The sequence below is a fragment of the Myotis daubentonii genome, chromosome 3 (assembly GCF_963259705.1).
Source record: "Myotis daubentonii chromosome 3, mMyoDau2.1, whole genome shotgun sequence".
NCBI lineage: Eukaryota > Metazoa > Chordata > Mammalia > Chiroptera > Vespertilionidae > Myotis > Myotis daubentonii.
Window position 1 is genome coordinate 193,307,166 of NC_081842.1, and position 22,287 is coordinate 193,329,452.

The following is a 22,287-nucleotide window of genomic DNA, read 5'->3' on the forward strand; positions in this document are numbered from 1 at the left end:
AGATTTAATGACTGCATAGTATTTCATCAAGAGGATAAACTACAATTAACAATTTCCCTTACTGTTGAATATTTAGGTTGTTATACTATTTAGCTATTAATAATACTATAAAACTGGTCTTTATTTTAGGTATCTTTATAAGTAGATCCCCAAAATAGGGCTATATAATTTAGCCCTGCTATATAAGAGTATATACTTTCTTTACACCAACTTTAGGTAATTCTTATGCAAATTTTCCATGACTATTATGTATCCGCTGAGGAAGTTAACCCCCAACACAATGTCGTCCCAAGTAGACATGGAAAAAGCTCTGGGGAAAATTGCAGGCCCCATGCCTTGGCACAACAGGGGACTCAGTACATGCCACTTAATAATAAATCACTTTCCTCTGAAGTTGGCTTCCTCCAACTACAATCACCTAATTTCAATTTCTATTTAGGCCAACTCTGCTGTCCCTTTGGGCAACTAAATGTAATATGACATCCCAAATGAATTCTACCATACACAAACCAGAGTTCTGCTTTTCACACTGTCCAATCCCTAGTTGGTAAGGTTTGGCCCAAGCAACTTACTGTACCAACTCTTCTTGCCAAAGTACTCACCATGTGTGATGGCCTCCCCCTGATTAATCTGCGCAAACAGTGCCGAACGTGAAGCAGAGTCGTCCGACCCTGAACTGGTAGGCATTGGTGGGGGAGGTGGGCCTGGTGGTGGGGGAGGAGGACCTGATACAGCAGAGGGTCCAGATGGCAATCCACACAGTTCTTTTGCCACAGGCCCCTGGAACAATAAACGCAAACAACAGTCATACTCTCTTCCCCTCTGTACCATTTCCAACTGGGTCCTACATGTGTGCAGGATACACCCCTGATACAGTGATTAATACTAGTCAAGCTATCCAGTAAAGCTTGATTATTCCTTCCCACCCTTTCTAAGATCCAACTCAGCTCTTTCACCCTTCACATTTTTTCTTTGGCCTCTAATCCAACTCTAAACCCATACTTTTAAAAGTTTACTTAAGTGTGTCACCACTATCTCAGACTCAACAAGTCCAAGACTGAGTTTTCATCTCCTGCCTGCTCCCCTACTTGTCTAATCACCACCTCATCTCTATCTCAGTGAAAGACATCAGCTCCCACGCGTGGCTGTTCAATCTTCCTTAAGTCTTGCAACCCCTCAATCTCATTAAATCTTCCTTGTATTTTGATTACATCTCCTACAAATTCTTTTGTAGCAGCCCCTAGCACTAGGAACACTTTCAAAGTCTGTGCATATGTCCTTATCCCTAACCTGGAAACTGAGGCCCTCTTAAGGGCAAATCTGATCATTATCACTTTCTTGCTCAAATATCGATTATAATTATCACCTATTATGAAGTCTAAAAGTCTCAACCTACTTTCCTTCCCTGCCCTTTCTCCTAAAAGTCTGACTATCTTTCCTTATTGAAGTCCGAGATGACCGATTTTTCTGTATTTACTTTAAGCTTTGCCACGTGCTAGTTTCCCCATTTCCCCCACTTTTCACTGCCTTAGACTTGCAAAAAGTCTCAGACCAGAATATATCCCTTCAGTACAATCTCTCCCAGTGAGAATCATTCCTCTTTCTCATACTCAGTAGTGCAAGCATGTCAAACTCGTGGCCAATGAGCTACATGCCTCGTTTATTTAAACCCGCCGGCCACAACTTTGACATGCTTGCTGTAGTGTATCTTTATTATAGCATTTATTTTGATGATTTATATTGGGGTTTTGTATCTATATTTTTAAGCCTTAAGAGTGCTGAAATAATGTAACTCATTAATCTGTCTCCCCTCCATTCCACTGTTCCCCACTCATGTTTACTGAAACTGAACAGAAATGAATATTCTGACTCTTGCTTTCTTTAGTCTTTCTTTTTTCCCTTTCCTTCTCCTTTTTCTTTCTACCCTACACTGAAAGACTAACATTGCTCTGGGACCTTGGTAGTGCCAAAGTCTAAGAAACCTGTGGACCCCATCCTGGGTGAGTAAAAAGAAGGAGGATTCACTGACCGTTTTGCTCCAGGCCAGTCCGGTGGTATGGAACTCTTTAATGTAAGCCTGCAGCTCTGTCCATATACTCAAGTAAGTTTTAACCCAATCCACATGCTTCTTATCCCTGGAAAAATTAAAGCACTCATCACGGGCAGTCAGGGTACATTATAATAGTGATTCCAGAATCCTCTCTGTGAGCTCACATCCTCCTGCCTGGTGTTCCTTAGGCTATGCTCAATTGTAGCTTTTCTATCATCACTGAGCTTTTCTTTTTTTAAAAAAAACTATTCTCTAATCAGACCAAAGTCCATTAGGATAGGCACTTAAGATTATATCTTTCTCTTATAGCTGTATTATTCAAACTTTTTTTAAAAAAGTAGTAAAACTGTTGCCAGGCCAGTGTGGCTCAGTGGTTGAGTGTAGGTCCATGAACAGTTCGATTCCAGGTCAGGGCATATGCTGGGGTTGTAGACTTCATCCCCAGTTGGGGTGTGCAGGAGGTAGCCGAAAGATGTTGAGGTTTCTTTCTCATCAATGTTCCTATCTCTCTCTCCCTTCCTCTCTCTAAAATCAATTAAAATATATATAGCCTGGCTGGCTGGCATGGCTCAATGGTTGAGCATCAATCTATAAACCAGGAGATCACAGTTCGATTCCTGGCCAGGGCACATGCCTGGGGTTGCAGGCTCGATCCCCAGTGGGAGGTGTGCGGGAGGCCGCCAGTCAATGATTCTCTCTCATCACTGATGTTTCTATCTTTCTCACTCTGAAATCAATTAAAAAATAAAAATATTTTTTATAAATTAAAAGTAGCAAAACTTTTTTTCACAGTAGACCTTAGGCAGAACCTAATACATAAAAACTGATGAAAGTAGTCATTCTGTGCATGAAGCCATAGTAGAGATCTTTCACTGTGAAAGCCTTCACTGTGAAACTCTTGGACTCCAAGAAACTGGAGAACTATATGACCTAGTTCCTTATGTCAAAACTAGAGGCCGGTGCATGAAATTCATGCACTTGGGGGTGGGTCCCACAGCTGGGATTGCGAGAGGGTGCGGGCCAGGCCGAGGGACCCCACCGGTGCACGATCCGGGGAAGGACGCAGGAGGTTGGTTAGCCAGGGAGGGACTGCAGGAGGGCTCCAGGACGTGTCCAGCCTGTCTTGCTCAGTTCCGATTGGCTGGACCCCAGCAGCAAGCTAACCTACCAGTCAGAGCATCTGACCCCTGGTGGTCAGTGCATGTCATAGCGAGCGGTTGAGTGGCCTTAGCATATCATTAGCATATTACGCTTTGATTGGCTGAATGGCCGACCAGACAACCGGACACTTAGCATGTTAGGCTTTTATTATATAGGATATGCACCCTTCCCCCCCCCCCCCAAAAAAAAACACCAAAAAACTTCCCTTCAGGAGGAAATTGTATTGAAGTATGGTTCACATCTCATCTCTTCTTATATATGAGCTAGAAGACTTTATAGTTATTTAGCATAAGACCTAATTTTTTTCAATTGTAAAGTGAGGGGGTATAATCAGCCCTACCCAGTTTGACTCAAAACATGTGATGCTTAATTCCAGGTTGCTAGAAAGATCAAGGAGGTGCCTGGTGTTCTGGGACATACTTCACACACATGAAGGCTTACTCCTTCACAAAGTAGTTACTCAACAAATATTGGTTGATTGATGATGAACAGAAGAAAGGAAGGGTTTAGGTAGCTATGCAGCTAAGTAATAGCTACCTGCAGTCACTCCATACAATGACTCCCCTTACTTAATTCCTGCACTGGCCAGGTAGCCGTCCTCTCACTTTACCTGACCACATCAATAGTCAGGATCATTTCCTAGAAAATCTTACTAAAACTTTTGCCAATGGGCTGTTTGGAAATCCTAAACAAAGGAAAAAAAAATCTTATCTAAATAGGCAAATTAAAAGGCATTAGTCCAGCCTTGGCAGGGTGGTTAAGTGAGTTGTAGCGTTGTCCTGTACACCATAAGGTTGTGGGTTCAATTCCCGATTAGGGCACGTATGAGGGGTAATAGATCGATGTTTTTTTCTCTCTCTAAAAATCAATAAACATATCTTCAGCCCTACCCAGTTTGACTCAATGGATAGAGCATCGGCCTGTGGACTGACGCAACTGAGGTTCGATTCTAGTCAAGGGCACATGCTTGGGTTATGGGCTCGATCCCCAGTAGGGGGCATGCAGGAGACAGCTGATCAATGATTCGCTCATTACTGATCTTTCTCTCTCTCCCTCTCTGAAGTCAATAAAAAATATATTTTAAAAAAAGGGCAAGTTTAGAGCTTTAAAATAAATAAACATATCAGGTCAGAATAAAAAAAGGCATTAGTCCATTTATCTTCAGCAAAACCTCCTAAACCTGGAAGGGTACGCATTAGAAAACTTTGGGCCTCTACAAACCCTGAAGAAGCAAAAGTGGAAGGAGAAACACTTCCTGCTTATAAATGCACCTTCTAGGTGCCATTATCTGCTAAACTTTCTAGAAAGCAGCCCTGAGACAGGAGAACTAACATAGCAGCCAAGGGCAACCCTGAACCCCGAAGCACTACTCCAACAACTATCCAACTGGGTTTGTCCTTTACCCCTTGAGGAATGGCTGGACTTACACATCTTTGTACTCCTTGAGGACTCGGTTTGTGTAAAACATGGCAGCATCATTCATTTCTTTCACATAAGGACCAGGTTTGGGTGCCTAAGAAAGAGAAGCTGTCGGTGACTCGGAGCCTCTCCAGCCCTATCTCCTTACCTTTTTCACCCTATCCCTCCCCTCCCATGGAAGCTGAGCTGCTCACCACAGCTACCCAACCCAGGGCCTGGATACTTTCGCTGACAGCTGACAGGTGATTGAACAATTTGCTGCCTCGGTTCTTCTCCCGAAAGGTTATTGCTTCTTGAATCTGCTCTGAGATCGGAGCCAACAAGTCAGAAAGCTTATTCTAGGAAAAGATGCAGAAAAAGATTCATGTTACCGTCTTTCTATAAAAGCTTTGCCAGCTCTATCCTGAAGGCAAGAATTCTTTATGGACTACAACGAGAATCCAAATAAACTTTGTATTCATTCTGCACAGATACATATGGCTAAAATAATGCTCCTCATCTCTCTCTCCTCATAGAGTTCCAACTTCTCAGGCTGAATTTTCATGATTAGGACTCACACTCTGGCTATATCACAAAATTCTACCATTTCAGCCTCTTTTCTGTTCCACTAATAGGAGATACTGGTTCATTTCTGGGGTTTTACTCATAATGGTCTCTTCTTTCTCCATCTATCCAAATGCTCCTCATGCTTCATGAGGAACTGCCCTCCAACTCCAGCCACAATGGCCTCCTACAGCACTTACTGTCAGCATAACCAATTTTGGCACTGTATCACACACCAGCCCAAACTATTAATGACCCCATGCTATATCTCCCCCCCCCCCCGCCCCCTGCCAACTCATTAATTCTTCAAAGACAAAGGCTTTGTCTTAACCCTCTTTTACAATCCTTATAGCCTTTAACACATTCCTAGCCATATAGCAGCTGCTAAGTAGAGATCTGTTGAGTCAAATGTAATTAGGGGGTTTGTCATTTGAGCAGGCAGCTTAGCAAAAAAGATGGCTTGTGTTTCTGTGTTTTTATCCTTTCTCTAAAGCTCAGTTTTTCTGAACATCTTAATTCTCAGTTCTTAGTAGTCTAGAGCAGAAGTCAACAAACTTTCTGTAAAGAGCCAGATAGCAAACACTCTGCAGTTTCTCAATTCTGCCATTGTAGTGCATAAAGCAGTAATAGAATGAACATGGCTGTGTTCCAAAAAAAAAAAAAATTCATTTACAAAATAGGTGGCAGGCCAGATTTGGCCTGTGGGCTGTTGTTTGCCAGTCCCTAGTCTACAGCAGGGGAACTATAATAGTGTCTCAACTATCTGATTTGTTTTAGAGAAAAGGTTTAAACAAAATGCTTTAACCATTCAAGACAGATTAATAATTAAAGTCTAATATATTTAACATTAACTTACACTATTTTTTACATTATTTAGGCATGCCAAGGGTCCAAAGATTTTAATATAACATTAACAGGAGTTTTATTGCCCCTCTGCCCAGGAAAGCCAAATGCAAAAAGAAGAAACAAAATTAAAATCTTTGGCTCCAACAAAAATCTCAACTTTCTCTAACTCATTTTTATACTTGGCAGCGTACAATTTTGAGGTAGAAGTAGCGTTAAAGGGGAGAAGCAGTACTTTAGAAGTTTTAGGATGTACACAGCATTACTACAGTCCACTTCACAGTAAAGCAAGAAAACCATTTCCTGTGACCCAAAGGGCTTGGGGGACAATGAATTTAGCCTCAACCAAAAGGCAAAAAGGCTGTTTATGAAAAGAGTAGCACCACTGTGTCTATGGAGCACGCCCACACCTTTCCCCAGGTACATTTTCCTTGCCTTTATCTTTCTCCTAAGCGCCAAGGGCCCTTCTTTTGCCTCTGTTACTTGTTCCCTGAGCCCATTTCTTCTACAGCTCACTTCTCCTCCCTCTGTAACTTTTAAAGTAAACTTCCTCTCAAACAAAAAAAAGGGAAGCAGCAAAGTCCCAGGGGTAACTACAATCCTAAGTAAAATGACAGAAGAAAAGCTAATACAACTCAATAAATACTCAATAGCACAGTCCCAGAACTGGCACTTTAATTCTGACTCTACTTCTGGATATTGTGATCATACATGAGCCTGGTAGGTTTATTTTATCAGGTTGTGATAGGTCATCAGAAACCTCTCAACTTCTGAACATCAAACCAAAACAAAACCAACTAGTAGTGAACTTACACCTCCTGGCTGCTGGCACTGAGAGGCTGTAACCAAGAGAGCCCGCTCCAACTTCAGACCTGTATGGACCATCTCCGCCTGCCGGAAAGGAGAAAAAACAGCTATCAATGACACATTACAACTGGAAAGGTCCTGATAAGAATAACCTGAAACCTCCACTTCCATGTACTTTGGTAGCAACCTAGGCACTTCGTGTTGCTTTCCTCGGGTATTCCAGATTCCAGGGACTGATGGCAGCATTACATGTACCACTGATCCTCTTGAACTAATCAGGGACACATATCCAGGAAATGAAGATGAGGGCTAGCCTTGGATGAAATCAATTAAGTTAGCAACTGCACATGCAGTGTGATATGAAGTTCACTGAAAAAGCCCTTCTGGCCTCTCACAAAAACAACAACAACACACAGACCATATTTTCTTTAAAAAAAAAAAAAAAAAAAAGAGGCAGAAATATAGGCAAAAGTCTAAATTTATGTCTAAAATTCTCAAGGTATTTACTCCTTTAGGTCAAAGCTATTTCTCAAATGTTAGATCATGATCCATTCAGAGGTAATTAATCAAAACCAATTTAGTGAGCCATAACCAGCACTTTATTAAATGAAATAGAACAAAATAAAACAAAACAGTAAGCACAGTATGTCAGCTTGAAATTATTTCCCCCCAACAACAAGTAAATGAGAGTGCAGGACAAGTAGTTATAAGGGCTATTTTGTGAACATATCTGATACAAATATGTATTTTCTTATTGATGGTCATGGTCAAAAAAAGTTTTTAAGAAACATGGGCTATAAGCACTGTTAAAATATAAAATTAAAATAAGATAATATATTTCTTCGGGATTTGCATTTTAAATATAAAAGTGATACATGTTTTAAAATGTTTTCATATGTTACAGACTATTTAAAGTAAAAATGCAAGCTTCTAATACCCCTATTTAAGGCCCAGTCCCATTCTCTGGAGCTAACACCACTGCCAACAGATGGTTTATAACAGGCTCAAAATAAATCTTCCAAAGATCAAGCAATCAGTCCTGCAGAAGGGTCAGGAAGATCCTAAACATGATTATTGCTTACAATGAATCACTCAAAAGACTAGAAAGATTTTGGATCCCAAAGAGAGGGACCAACTATATGTATACGAATGTCAGGTGGTGGTGACAAGTAGGTGGCAGCACATGAAGGGAAGTGGGTGGAGAGGTAACAGCAAATGAAGGGAGGTGGGTGGACAGGCACCTGTCATTGCCTACTTCATATTCCTGCTGTGGGATACGTGTGAAAATAACTCATATTAGCATAACCAGTAACTATCAAGCATAGTTTTATAAATGCTAAGTCATGATAGTGACCTTTTTTTAATAAGCCACCATAGGCTTGTTTATAGAACATGTTGGGATGAGACTGGTAGCAGTTTTCACAACAAAGATGAACAGAGACATATTTGATGAACCAAGCAAGTTATCTGTATATAAAAGAAGCCCACATAGAATATGTGATAAAAGCAGAAAAATTTGAGGATGGTTCCAGTGTCTGGACTGAACTTCAGGCATGAGTTAGCTAGAAAGGAGCCGTGAGCCTCACAAAGGGCTCTTAAATCAAGGAGAAATAGAATCTAAAGAAAGCCATCAGTCTTTAAAAGGGGGGCAAAGGGCAAAACATTCTTACATGTTTCTGCACATCTCCTCCAATCTCTTTACTGATCTTCAAGTATTCTGCCACAGGACCAGCAAGCAGTGAGTCAAATGCTTGCACATAGGGAACTGCTCCTGCTGAAGACAGACACCAATAATCAGTCAAGCATCAGAAAAATGACTTGTTAAAAGGCACTTCCATATAAAAGTGGAGAGGCAAGGCTATACAATGAACATAAACAGGAAACCTAGGTTCCAGTTCCAATACCTACCAACAAAAACTGGTTGTGTTACCTTGACTAAGTCCTTTTTTCCTCTCTCAGCTTAATTTTATGTATAAAATGAAAATTTAAAAAATGATCCCCCAAGGTTCCTTTTGGCTCTAACACTCTATGACTCAATTGGCGCATATGCAAAATGGCCAATTTGCCAATCATTTTGGGAGAGGAAATTTTAATATCACCTGTCATTTGTCTTACACTGGAGTCATTTTGCAAAAGAACAGGAAACAACACACAAGCAGGAAGTCTTGTGTTAAAATAACTTAACCACAGGCCTCCCTGCATAAGTCACTTCCTCCCTTATCTGTTCACAGCAATACGAATTACAGGCAATGAACTTTCTAGATTAAGCATTTTGGGAAGTTGGTTCCAAAGGAGAGAATACACTGAGAAAAAAAATTTCAGACCAAGACACTGAGTTTTCACTCAAAATATTCTGCCGGGCTGTATATTGCTTACCTTTTGGAGCACTGTCTCCATACCCACAGTGCATGTCAGAGGCATGGGATACTGCCTCTAGGCGGCCCACGGCCTTCTCCAATCTTTCTACCAGATTTTGCATGTCAGCCATAATGCACCACCTGCTGAAACAGATAAAAAGTCATTTATTGTTTTAATATTATATAGTACCTACCTAAGGAGAAGAAAGAATACTGAGGGATGAAGAGGATGCCAATTCTGAGGAACAGAGTCATTTAATAATAAAATAAGATGGAAAAGAAGTCTAGAACATTTGCAAGATCATAAAGACCTCGTTAAGCAAGAGAACTACCCAGGAAAAGGTGTTCACTGAAAGCAAATGTTTACTCACTCAAATACTTACTGAATATGGTATCACAAAATTTTAAATTTAGAACTTAAAAAGTATAGTCACATATCTTGGTTTGTGCCTTCCAACAACTTCAGGCATGGAAGGAAAATTATTACACTCTTAAAGATAGGAAACTTAATTTCAGTGAAGTTAAATGGCTTGCCTATAGCCAGTACGCAAATTGAAATCTGGTTCTAAGTTCAGTGGTTTTCCCTACAACATGTTGCTGCATGCATATGAATGCCCAAAATCAAGATGAAGAGGATAGTTATCATGCCCTCAATAACAAAATCTAATACAGGAGACTTGACATGTACACTAACAACTATAAAACAAACAGAAAAAATGTTTAAGGGGACCTAAGAGTGTTGCTGATAGAATAACACAGGATTTCAGAGGGGGCAAGCTGCCATTTGACCCAGGCTTCAAATGGGAATGGATGGGATCTGGAAACACAGTAGGGAAGAATAGACACATCCAGAAGAGCTTCTTACAGATCTTTCACAAGTACTAGGATTTTCACAGGTATTAATTTATCCGAACTAGTTTCATTCAGTGTCTAATATTCTAAAAGAAAGTATGTTCACCAGAGAAAGGATCTTCTCCAAAATGTTCCTTATTACGTTCTACAATAGACCATTACCTGAGAGATAGAAGGTGTTCAATAAATATTTATGAAGTTAATGAACTGGAAGTATAGCATCCCAAAACTCCAAAGGAACAAGTGTTCTGAAAGCTGCCCATACTATACATACAAATAAGTGTTAAATGTTATCAATAAACATAAAAGGCTGGAGACCATAAGTGATCTCATAAAAATGTGAAATTTCTTTTAAAAAAAAATATTTTTATTGATTTCAGAGAGGAAGGGAAAGGGAGAGAGAGACAGAAACATCAACGATGAGAGAGAATTTGGGGATGAGCCTGCAACCCAGGCATGTGCCCTAACGGGGAATTGAACCATGACTTCCTGGTTCATAGGTCGACGCTCAATCACTGAACCATGCCAGCTGGGCAAAATCTGTGAAATTTCAATCAAAGCCTTGACTTGGAGGGATTCCATTTCAAAGAATTAATTAGTTCAGGTAATTGAAGCTGAATGAACTCAACTCCCTTGAAGCTGCCTAAAATGACCATAACAACTACAATTTCCCCAAAGATGACATGCCAGAATTTCTCAAGTTAACACATTATCCTCTCTGTGGAAGAGATAAGCAGCTCACAAGATAAAGTATCCCTGTCCATTCTTCCCTGTGTATGGGCTCTAGTCTCTCTGGGCCCGATGACTTCCAGAGAATGTTGTTTAAAAGAAAATCAAAGAAAAAAAATAAGAATGCAAACCAGATAAACCTTTCCATTCCCTGGCCTGGAGATGCAGCAGAAGTCTCCAACTCTGTTCTACTCACAAATGGAGAAACTAGAAGCAGCCAATATATTCTCCCTTATGTTATGCTACCATCACTTGCTGTCAATTCTGCATACTCTCCAGGATAAACATATTATTTACCACACACAATAAATCCCAGGGGGAAAGGTAGCAAATACAATAAACTCCCAAGCATTAATAGATACCACCTGTTCTAAAACATGTTCTCTCCATGTTCCCACAATAGATGCTACAGTGTTAACACAGAAACACAATACAAGTGTCTCTAAAGACTGCCAGGGTTGGTGAAGACTCACCAATCTTAAAAGCTTAATACAGCTTCATGGGATTTTGGCTCCTTTCTCTCCACTTGTAACCTTTAATTGCTAAACAAGCTAGTTCTGCTAAGTTAAGCAGAATGAAAGGAAGGGCAAAACAGCGATCATTTATAGCTAATCTCATCCTACCACTAACCAAATATAGAACAGCACCTAGTTTTTTGTTTTTGGTGAGGGTAGGATGAAACGTGAGATGATATGGGAAAGAATGTCCAGAACTGAAGGGACCAAAAGGTACACCTTGTCTCATTGTCTATGCACACATTCACATTCTTTAGGCGGTTGGATCCACTCCCAAACCTTCCACTATCATTATCCAGCCTGCTTGCTAAGTGGTATGGCCACAACCACCTATGGATTAACAACTCCCAGAGCAGCATATCCAGTGCAGGACATTCTTCTGGGATTCAGAATTTTAAATCCAGCTTCCTCCTAGAGACATCTCTACCTAGATGTCTCAAAGGCATCTCAAGATGAAATGTCCAAAACAGAAATAGTCAACTTCCCATCTCCCACCCCCACTGTCTCAGTAATCCAGCACTACCATCAGTCACCTGGTTGACCAAACTAGTAACCTGGGAACTGTTAGGTAGTCAAGTATAGAGGGTTGAGAGCATTGTCTTTAGAGAAGTCAGACAGATAGGGGTTTGAATAACAGCACTCGTTGGCTCTGTAACTATGAGTGTTATCAAACTTTCTGAGCCTCAGCTTCCTTATCTGTGTAATGGAGACTGCAATTTGAAATCCAAAGGGCCACAGTGAGAATCAAGAGGAAAGACATGGCCCTATCTGGTTTGGCTAAGTGGATAGAGCATTGGCCTGTGGACTGAAGGGTCCCGAGTTAGATTCCGATCAAGGGCATGTACCTCAGTTGCAGGCTCAATCCCTGGCCCTGGTCTGGACCATGTGGGAGACAACCAATTGATATGAGATGTTTCATCTCTCTCCCCCTCCCTTCCATTCTTTCTAAAAATTAATGGGAAGCCCTGGCTGGTTTTGCTCAGTGGATAGAGCGTCGGCCTGCAAACTGAAGGGTCCCAGGTTTGATTCCGGTCAAAGGCAGATGTCCGGGTTGTGGGCTCGATCCCCAGTGCGGGGCGTGCAGGAGATAGCCAATCAATGATTCTCTCTCATTATTGATGTTTCTATCTCTCTCTCCCTCTTCCTTCCTCTCTGAAATCAATAAAAATATATTTTAAAAAATCAATGGGAAATTATCCTTGGGTGAGGAATTAACAACAAAAAAAAGAGGAAATGCATGTAGAGGTACTTGGCTCAGTCCTAAAAAATAGTAAGGATTCCATAGATGTTAATTAAATTATCTTCTTCCTTACTCCTCAAATCTAATCAGTTATCAAAATCTACAGGCTCCATCTTGCATCATCCTGATTGACAAAAATTAAGAATTTATAACTTTTGCCAGATTGCAATAACTTCTTTGCCAGTCTCCCAATTCCAGTAATACACTCTCTTTATCCAGTCTCCATATTACCATAGTGATCCTTCTTAAATGCAAATGTAATTATGATAGTCTTTTATTTAATACTAGGGGCCCGGTGCACGAAATTCGTGCACTGAGTGGGGGGGGGGGGGCGGGGGGGAGTGTCCCTCAGCCCAGCCTGCCCCCTCTCACATACTGGGAAGCCCTCAGGCGTTGACCCCCATCACCCTCCAATCGCAGGATCGGCTCCTTGCCCAGGCCTGACGCCTCTGGCCTAGGCGTCCGGCCCGGGCAGCGGGGACCCACAGCTGCAGCGGCCCTGCAATCCTGGGCTCCGCTTTAGGCCCAGGCAAGGGACCCCTAGCTCCTGGGACTGCCAGCTTCGACTGTGCCCAGCTCCCATCGCTGGCTCCACCCCTACTTCCTGCTATCACTGGCCAGGGCAGCAAAGGTGCCTGGTTCTTCGATCATGGCTGGGTGGCAGGGCAAAGGCGGCCCCAGGGCCGCCTTTGCCCTGCCCCCCAGCTCTTAGCTCCCCGCTGGGTTTCCGATCACTGTCAGTGGCAGGGGGCTTCTTCCTGCTTTCCCTTTGGCCTCCCTGCATTGTGCCTACATATGCAAATTAACCGCCATCTTGTTGGCAGTTAACTGCCAATCTTAGTTGGCAGTTAATTTGCATATAGCCCTGATTAGCCAATGAAAAGGGTATCGTCGTATGCCAATTACCATTTTTCTCTTTTATTAGTATAGATTATTCAATACTCCCCAGGGCATTCAGGGTAAAGTCCAAACAATGTTTCATAACCTGGAACCTGGTCCTGCTTTATCTCCTACAACTACAGTTTTATCTCTTGCCACACCTTTCCTCAGCACAGTACAGTAATCCAGGACTACTAGCACTTTCCAGAAAGAGTCATACTTTCTCTCACTTCTACGCCTTTATAATGCTATCCTCTTTGCTTTGGTGATTTCCTTCCTAAACTGACCTGTCTCAGACCTCCTACTGCCTTATAATACTTAGCTAAGGTGCTGCCTTCTCCAGGAAGCTTTTCTAGTTCAAATGCTTTTCCTTCTCAATCTGCCCCCTCTCCAGAACTCTTATGGTTCCTTAAGTCTTAACTAAAGTAATACCTCTCCAAGAAGCATTTCCAATATGTGTTCCCACACATTGTGCACTTACCTCTACCACACATTTAACATATACGTTTTAAATCATTTATTTAATCACTTAATAGGCAACTGGCCACTTGAGGGCGGAAACCATGTACTATAAATGTACTATGCACTGTAAATACTGTAGGTTGGTAAGAGTCCTTGAGGTAATAAAAATCCTATCCTATATAATAAAAGCCCAGCGACTGAACAGCGGAACAACCAGAACAACTGGTCAACCAATTGCTATGACACACACTGACCACCAGGGGGAAGACACTCAACATAGGAGCTGCCCCCTGGTGGTCAGTGCACTCCCACAGTGGCAGCGCCGCTCAGCTGACCAGAATGAGCAGCTGCTTCTGGGAGCAGTTGCTCAGAGGGCAGGTCCACAGCTGCTCGGATGACCTGGATGAGCAGCTGCTCCTGCAGTAGGCTGATCCCCACAGGCCACGTCCCCCCACCAGTGCACAAATCCTGTGCACCAAGCCTCTAGTATAATAATAATAATAATAGCCTTTACCCTCTCTCTCCCCTCAACACAAGTTTGGCTGTTTCCTCTCTCTGACAAATCTGAGAAGTGGTTTTTTCCCCTTACTTTCTTTTTTGCTTGTCTATTTTAGGATTTTACAAAAACCCTGATCTTTCAAATAAATGCTGCCTTCTTGGGCACAAATCACACTGCTACAGAGATTTCCAAACCAATTCTTGTTTATTAAATTATATATTAATTAAATATAATAGTCCCTTATAGCTGTGCTTTATATCACCAATCTGCTTCTTCTAAGACTTGATTTTAAAAAAAGACTTAATTCTATGAGATATATTATGAAAATACTGATTCCTATCTTTAGAATAAAGAAACTGCCCTGCTGTGGCTCAGTTGGTTGGAGTGTGGCCCCATACACCAAAAGTTGGCGGGTTTAATTCCCAGTCAGGGAACATATGTAGGTTGTTCATTTGATCCCTGGTTGGGGGTGTGCAGGAGGCAATGGATCTGTGTTTCTCTCTCACATTGATGTTTCTTTCTCTCTCCCTTCCACTCTCTACAATTCATTAGAAGAAGAAAAAAAAGAAACTAACAAAAATTAAAAAGCTTGCCAGATATCAAACAACTAGTAGGCAAAGAACCTAGGCCAGTGATAGTGAACCTATGACATGCGTGTCAGAGGTGACATGCAAACTCATTTTTTTGGTTGATTTTTCTTTGTTAAATGGCATTTAAATATATAAAATAAATATCAAAAATATAAGTCTTTGTTTTACTATGGTTGCAAATATCAAAAAATTTCTATATGTGACACGGCACCAGAGTTAAGTTAGGGTTTTTCAAAATGCTGATACGCCGAGCTCAAAAGGTTCGCCATCACTGACCTAGGCACTGGGCACAAATTTTCTAAATCTCTCTCCACAACCCCACATGGCTTTTTTTAAAATATTTTTTTAATTGATTTCAGAAAGGGGAAGAAAGAGAAAGACACATCAATGAGAGAGAGAATCACTGATCAGCTGCCTCCTACACGCCCACTACGGGGATTGAGTTTGCAACCCGGACATGTGCCCTGACCAGGAATAGAACCCTGAGCTCCTGGTTCATGGGTCAACACTCAACAACTGAGCCACAATGGCCGGCCCACCTGGCTTTTAAGAAAGTATGTGACTCTATGGTTCATCAGAGCATCCAGTCCCCATTGTTTGCTAAGCACAGTACTGTGAATTCAAGGCCTCTCTATGGTGTCTTAGTTACATTATTAGCAGCTTTCAATTTTCTCCATGGAGGCCAATATTTTTCACATTCAGGCTAGATGATACAGGTCTAGAAGGCAAATGCTTAAAATAAGAGTTTCCCCCAAAATACAGAATTGCCAGAGCAGAAAACTCTGCCTCATCTTGTTCCTTGCCATTTCTTTCTTTCTTCTTCTTTTGTTTATTAACATGTTTTTATTGGTTTCAGAGAGGGAGAGAGGGAGGGAGGGAGGGATAGAAACATCAATGAGAGGAATCATTGATCGGCTGCCTCCTGGATGCACCCTACTAGGCACTGCCCGCAACCAGGGCATGTGCCCTGACCAGGAATTGAACCGTGACCTCCTGGTTCACAGGTTGATGCTCAACCACTGAGCCATGATGGCGAGGCATTCCTTGCCATTTTTTGATTGACAATAACCAAGAACTATATGTAAGCTTCATAAATGAATGTATAGGTTCCCAACTATTTATCATAAAAGCTTTAGAAAAAGAGGCAAACCTAATTACACAAATCTAAATAAAACTAGGATTCAGGAAACCAAGTCTGAGTCTCAACTCTGCAGTATTAACTGTATTACTTTAGAACAGTCATTTAATGGATCCTCACCTAGCACACAGATTTAAGATTTAAGATTGAAGGAGTACATTTTATAGATGACTAGTGACTTTGAGAGCCTTAAAATGTAGTTAAAATGTTATCACTGCATATTGTGTGCTAGAATGTAGGCCTCCCAGGAGGACAGATATTTATCCATTCTCTTCCCCCAACCCCAGCCCCATTAATTTGCAGCATCTAGAACAACCTGGCACACAGAAGATGCTCATAAATGAAAGTGCTTAGCACTGTGGCAGCTACTACAGAAATAGAAGACACAGTCTCTGCCCTCCAGAAGTGTTCATTCTTATTGAGAAGGACAACATAGATGAAATGGCAACATAATAAATCCTGAAAACTTGTCATTGATGTTTCTATCTCACTCCCTCTCCCTTCCTCTCTGCAATCAATATACACATACACACTTGTATAAAGACTATATTTTTAAAAGTTGTTAGATATCTAACTTCACTTGGATCAGGGTAAGTTAAAGTGTCAACCTTTATACTAAAGCTTTTTCTTTGCAGAATGTTGTATGGTTCTGAATTATCCTATCTAATAAAGAGGTAATATGCAAATTGACCATCACTCCAACACACAAGATGGCCACCCCAATGTGGTCAAAGATGGCCAGCAGGGGAGGGCAGTTGTCACAATCAGGCCTATAGGGGAGGACAGTTGGGGTGAACCAGGCCTGCAGGGGAGGACAGTTAGGGGGACCAGGCCTGAAAGGGAGTTGGGGGGTGATCATGCCTGAAAGGGAGGGTAGTTAGGGTGACAAGGCTGGCAGGGGAGGGCAGTTAGGGGCAATCAAGCCGACAGGGGAGCAGTTAGGCATCGATAAGGTTGGCAGGGGAGTAGTTAGGGGTGATCAGGCTGGCAGGCAGAAACAGTTAGGGGCAATCAGGCAGGCAGGCAGGTGAGCGGTTGGAAGCCAGCAGTCCTGGATTTTAGAGGGTGCAGGCTGAGCTGAGGGATGGGGACACACACACACACACACACACACCATGCACGAATTTCGTGCACCAGGCCTCTAGTATAGTATAAATTACTATGTGGTCTGAGAGCTCAGAAGAAATCAATGAGGATTGAAAGTAATCTGGTTGGAGGGAAGTGGGGCATCTTGATGGAAAAGGTAAAAGAAAAAAAGGAAAGACATTCCAGAGCAATCAGAACCAAAAAAGAAAGAACAAGGCAATGCATCAAAAGTACAAGACCGCATATATCATGCAACGTGAAGTATCATGGGAAAGCCAGGCAGTATTTGAATTTGATGTTGTGATAATTGTGAAGCCATCCAGGGATTTTGAGTGAATAATATAATGAAAGTTAAATTTTACAAATACTATCTGAGAAAAAACACACACAAAACAAATACTGTCTGAGAAACAGAATGGGATTTGGGGGGGAAAAGGAAGATACTAGGGTTTAAGTTAGGTTGAAAGCTCTTATTCATCTGTAAAATAAGAAGTCTACTACAAAAAATATATTTTATATTTCAAAGTTAAACATCCATAACATCTAGTGTCTAACCAGATACAGAAAACACAGGTAAAGAATAGAGTAACCCACAAATAATCAGTTTTAGGCAACTAAGTGACCAGCACACGAATTACGTGCCGTGGAAATATAAAAGAATGGTAAAGCAGTTTTTCTGTCCTAAGGGAGTTGCAGGAGAAACAAAGCTACCTTCCACTGAATCACTGGCTCTCAGGATTAGGAGGGAGTGCAGGAACTATCTTGTAAAAACACCATCTGATGCCAAAACAGTCCTTTCAACATTCCCAGCAATTAGTCAGGTAGCCTCTGTTCAGTTACCTTCAGTGTGGAGAACCCAAGACTTTTGGAAGCAGCCCATTCCATTCAGACAGCTCAAAGTATTTAAAAGTTCTTCCTTATAAGGAGGCAAAATTGGCTTCCCTGCAACTTCCACCCACTGATCTTGGTTTGCCATTGAAGGTCACACAAAACAAGTGTGCATTAAACACAGAACAAGTAACAACCGTGCAGCGCTGACTAATGAATACAGGAGCATTCAGAAAAAGGGAGCCGAAGATGACTCCAGAGTTGCAAATCCAGTGGCCTAAGAGAATGATGACACTATAGACGGAAACATGTTCTACAATGTTCTAGTTAGGGAAAAAAAACCTGGTCATTTTTGGATATGCAGTATGTGAAGAGATGAAGCATCAAATAGAAATGGCCAGTTAAGTAGTTAGAAATTAAGCTTGGGAAGATCAAGACTGGAGATCAATGTCTGCCAGTCATCAGCAAAGAAATGTCATGAAGTCACGAGAATGGATAGGCTCTTGAAGGGATATCATGCAGAGCAAAAAGAAACTAGAACATTGGTTCTCCAGCAATTTCTTTTGTGATCTGAAATGAAGTAAAATCAGAAATGGCTTTTGTGATACCTGTCAAAGCTGCTTCATACTCTCATCATTCTAACAATTGAAGCAACCCAATTCTTCCTGCCTACTCAAGGAAGTTGTGCAAAAGTAAATGGAACCAGGTTACTCCTGCAATTTTTGTCTCATCTCATCAGGCAATTAAACCAGTGGTCTGAATTTCTACTTGAGTAGGAAGTTGCTACACTTAAATGTTTTCTACTTTGTCTGGTAGTTGTTCCCTTAAGTTATAATGAAACTGAAGAGAAACTATACATTTCAGCCTGTATACTATGATAGTACAACTGATCTACTTCAAAAGGCTTCTTTCTCTTGGCCTTGACTTGTAATTCTTTTCCTGAGACATTATCCTAAGAAAATCATCCTAATGTGGGAAAAATGATAGGTGGGAAGATGCTCACTACAATGTTAGCTCACTACAATGGTAGCTAAATGCACTGTGAAAAAAGACTTTAAGAAAACAAATTTTAAAATATTTGTCACATTAGAGTGATGGGGTTTTGGACAATTTACCCCTCCATTTTCCAAACTTTCTTTAACAAAGTTATATAATTTCTTTATAATGAAAATAAAGCCAAACAGCTCCACTTGGAATATCTCTTTAGCTACCAGTGAGCTATAAGGCATCACTTAGTTCTACTAACAATATAGAAATTCTCATCACTAGCCTCTAACATGTCAGAAAGCAAAACCTAGACATGCTAATGACAGATACTTACAAGTTGGCTGTTTTAACCCAGAAACCAAAGAACAGACACCACTTTGCCCCAGTAAAGATGCCATCTAAATCTAACCCAAATCAGGAGCCACTGTTCTTCCCCAAGCATTTGGTTTCACTGATGAAACCAATGACATTTAGTGCCTGAGTCATTGCCACCTGAGGCTTAGATTAAGAGAATGAAAGGCCTATCTTCTAGGGAGGGAAAGAATCCAATTCAATATCAGCACTTGTCTCCTGTTCCCTCCTTAACATGGTCCTCTATCTGAAACTCCAGGAGTAAAGCTAGTAATAATGTACAAGCTGGAGTCAAGACTTGGGAACTAGCTGTTTTAAAGGTCTGGACCAAACATAACTTTATGTGGCAATGGGTTCCTCTCTGTCTTACATGCAAGGAATATGATGAAGACTAACTGCATAGGAACATTTAGCAGGCATCTTTGACACTGTATAAGGAAAAACTGCTTTGGCTGATTTCAGCTGGGCAGTGGCTTTAAACAGAACAGCATTTCCCATTCTCATGCATAAAGATAGATTCAAGGATGCCATTTGTCCCTACCCATGATTTAGCTACAATTAGATGTATGAAAAGATCTGTGACTATAAGTCTATAATTAACTTAAATACAGGAATTTTTATGACCTCTGGAGGAGAAAAAGAAAAGAAAACAAAACAAAAAATGCAAGCTCATTCCTTCCATGAAACATTTCAACTATAACTATTTTCCAGTCAGACGGAAAAGTTTGACATGACAGGTTTGGTAATACAAAGCAAACAAAGCTGCACTGTGCATGAGGAATATTTTTAGAGCCATGATTCTTTTTATGCTGTTTACATGAACAGTATATCACAAAGAAACTGCTTCATGGTGGATGCTGTAACTGCATTAAAGATGATAAACTATAACAATTTAATCAATCAAATAAACATTGAATACAACATCATAAATTATATGCAGTTTAAAATAAATAATTTCTGTCCACTAAACCAAGCTGCCTAAATGCAGGCAACATGAACAAAACAGGAATTTATATATCCCCAATATAGGGGACATACAAGGTGGGGCAAAAGTAAGCTTATAGTTGTTCATATGAAAAATAATACAATAATTAATAAATAATACAAGAATAAATTCTGTATTTCTCATTCTCACAACTGTAAATCTACTTTTGCTCCACCCTCTATAAATCTCCTGACTTGCGCTGTCAACTAACCCAAAGCTTTCTTCTAGTGAGTGCCTAAATCAGTAGCATTTCTCTATTAAGATCACACCCTCTGAGGAAAAGAACAAAAAAACCCCAGAAAGGCAAGTCCTTCAAGGACCACCCAGGAATTCTCTGAATAAATAATAATTATTGATGTCTCAATGAAACGTATGATTCATTCATTGCAGGATACCTAGTACTTCTCATGTGCCATACACTGTTCTAAGCATGGCCATGGAGCCTGACTTTAGAAAAATTAGTTGGAGAGATAAGGCATTGCACAATCATAGCTATGATATGATACTTTTTCTTTTTTTTTTTAAACATATTTTTATTGATTTCAGAGAGGAAGGGAGAGGAAGAGAGAGATAGAAACATCAATGATGAGAGGGAATCATTGATTGGTTGCCTCCTGCACGCTGGACTGAGCCTGCAACCCAGGTATGTGCCCTTGACCAGAATCAAACCTGGGACCCTTTGGTCCGCAGGCTGCCGCTCTATCCACTGAGCCAAGGGGACATGCTTGGGTTGTTGGCTTGATCTCCAGTAGGGGGTGTGCAGGAGGCAGCCGATCAATGATTCTCTCTCATCACTGATGTTTCTATCTCTCTCTCCCTCTGAAATCAATAAAAATCTATTAAAAATAAATAAGTAAATAAATAAAATCCTACAATGCACAGGACAACACCACAACAAAAAATTATCCAGCCCAAATTGTCAACTGTGCCAAATTGAGAAACCCTGTCCCAACATAGTGAGGAGCAAAGGGAAGCTCAAGAGATACAAATAAAATGCTAATGTGGCAGTTTAGGACTTTCTAAATTATATTGTCAATCTGAAACATCCAAAAAAACTAAGATAAGAGTCTGATTGTGGAGAATTTTGTAAATTGGACAGTGGAGTTTAGACTTGATTCTTTTTTAAAATTTTATGTTTATTTCCAGCCGAAACCGGTTTGGCTCAGTGGATAGAGCGTCAGCCTGCGGACTGAGGGGTCCCGGGTTCGATTCCGGTCGGGGGGGTGTGCCTTGGTTGCGGGCATATCCCCAGTGGGAGATGTGCAGGAGGCAGCTGATCGATGTTTCTCTCTCATCGATGTTTCTAGCTCTCTGTCTCTCTCCCTTCCTCTCTGTAAAAAATCAATAAAATATATTTTAAATAAATAAAATTTTATGTTTATTTCCATTTCTCCTATGATTTTCTTAAATGTATTTTTATTGATTTCAGAGAGGAAGGGAGAGGGAGAGAGGAGACAGAAACATCAATGATGAGAGAGAATCATGGATCGGCTGCCTACTGCATGCCCCCTACTGGGGATCCAGCCCGCAACCCAGGCATGTGCTCTTGACTGGAATAGAATCCTGGATCCTTCAGTCTGCAGGCTGATGCTCTATTCACTGAACCAAACCAGCTAGGGCTAGATTTGGTTCTTTGGTAATATGATTCTTTGGCAAAGTGAAGGGTAATGAGATGAAAATGGTTCTTCATAAGATTAGTCTAGTTGTGGTGCAGAAGTTGAAGTATAGGCATGAAAGCCAGGTTAGTAGAAAGTAAAGAAACTGATGATGACAATTCCAAGGCATAATCACTAGGACTGGGTAAATTATGGCTTGAGAATCCTGAGATTTCAAATCTCAGGATTAAATTCCAAACCAGAGGGTTCAAATTCAAATGATATTTTGCATTTGCTTGTTTAAGTAAAATGAATCATTGACTCACAATGCTTCAGAAAACTGAAAGGAGGAAGTAAATTTTTAAAGGCTT

At 40.9% G+C, this 22,287-nt stretch overlaps 1 protein-coding gene across 3 annotated transcripts in view; it reads right to left on the minus strand.

The window, feature by feature from the left end:
- The window catches only part of CAP1 (cyclase associated actin cytoskeleton regulatory protein 1), a 29,123-nt gene that overhangs the window by 3,097 nt on the left and 3,739 nt on the right, over positions 1 to 22,287 (minus strand). The window contains exons 2-8 of one of the 3 annotated variants that reach the window (XM_059690037.1): positions 9,200 to 9,321; positions 8,494 to 8,597; positions 6,830 to 6,907; positions 4,825 to 4,968; positions 4,639 to 4,724; positions 2,030 to 2,135; positions 603 to 780 (exon numbers count right to left, since the gene is read on the minus strand). In XM_059690037.1, the coding sequence (XP_059546020.1) occupies positions 603 to 780; positions 2,030 to 2,135; positions 4,639 to 4,724; positions 4,825 to 4,968; positions 6,830 to 6,907; positions 8,494 to 8,597; positions 9,200 to 9,311 (808 nt within the window). In that variant the 5' untranslated portion in view covers positions 9,312 to 9,321. Of the gene's footprint in view, positions 1 to 602; positions 781 to 2,029; positions 2,136 to 4,638; positions 4,725 to 4,824; positions 4,969 to 6,829; positions 6,908 to 8,493; positions 8,598 to 9,199; positions 9,325 to 22,287 lie in introns of those variants that run through there. The other 2 variants (XM_059690038.1, XM_059690036.1) reach the window with 2 other exon arrangements.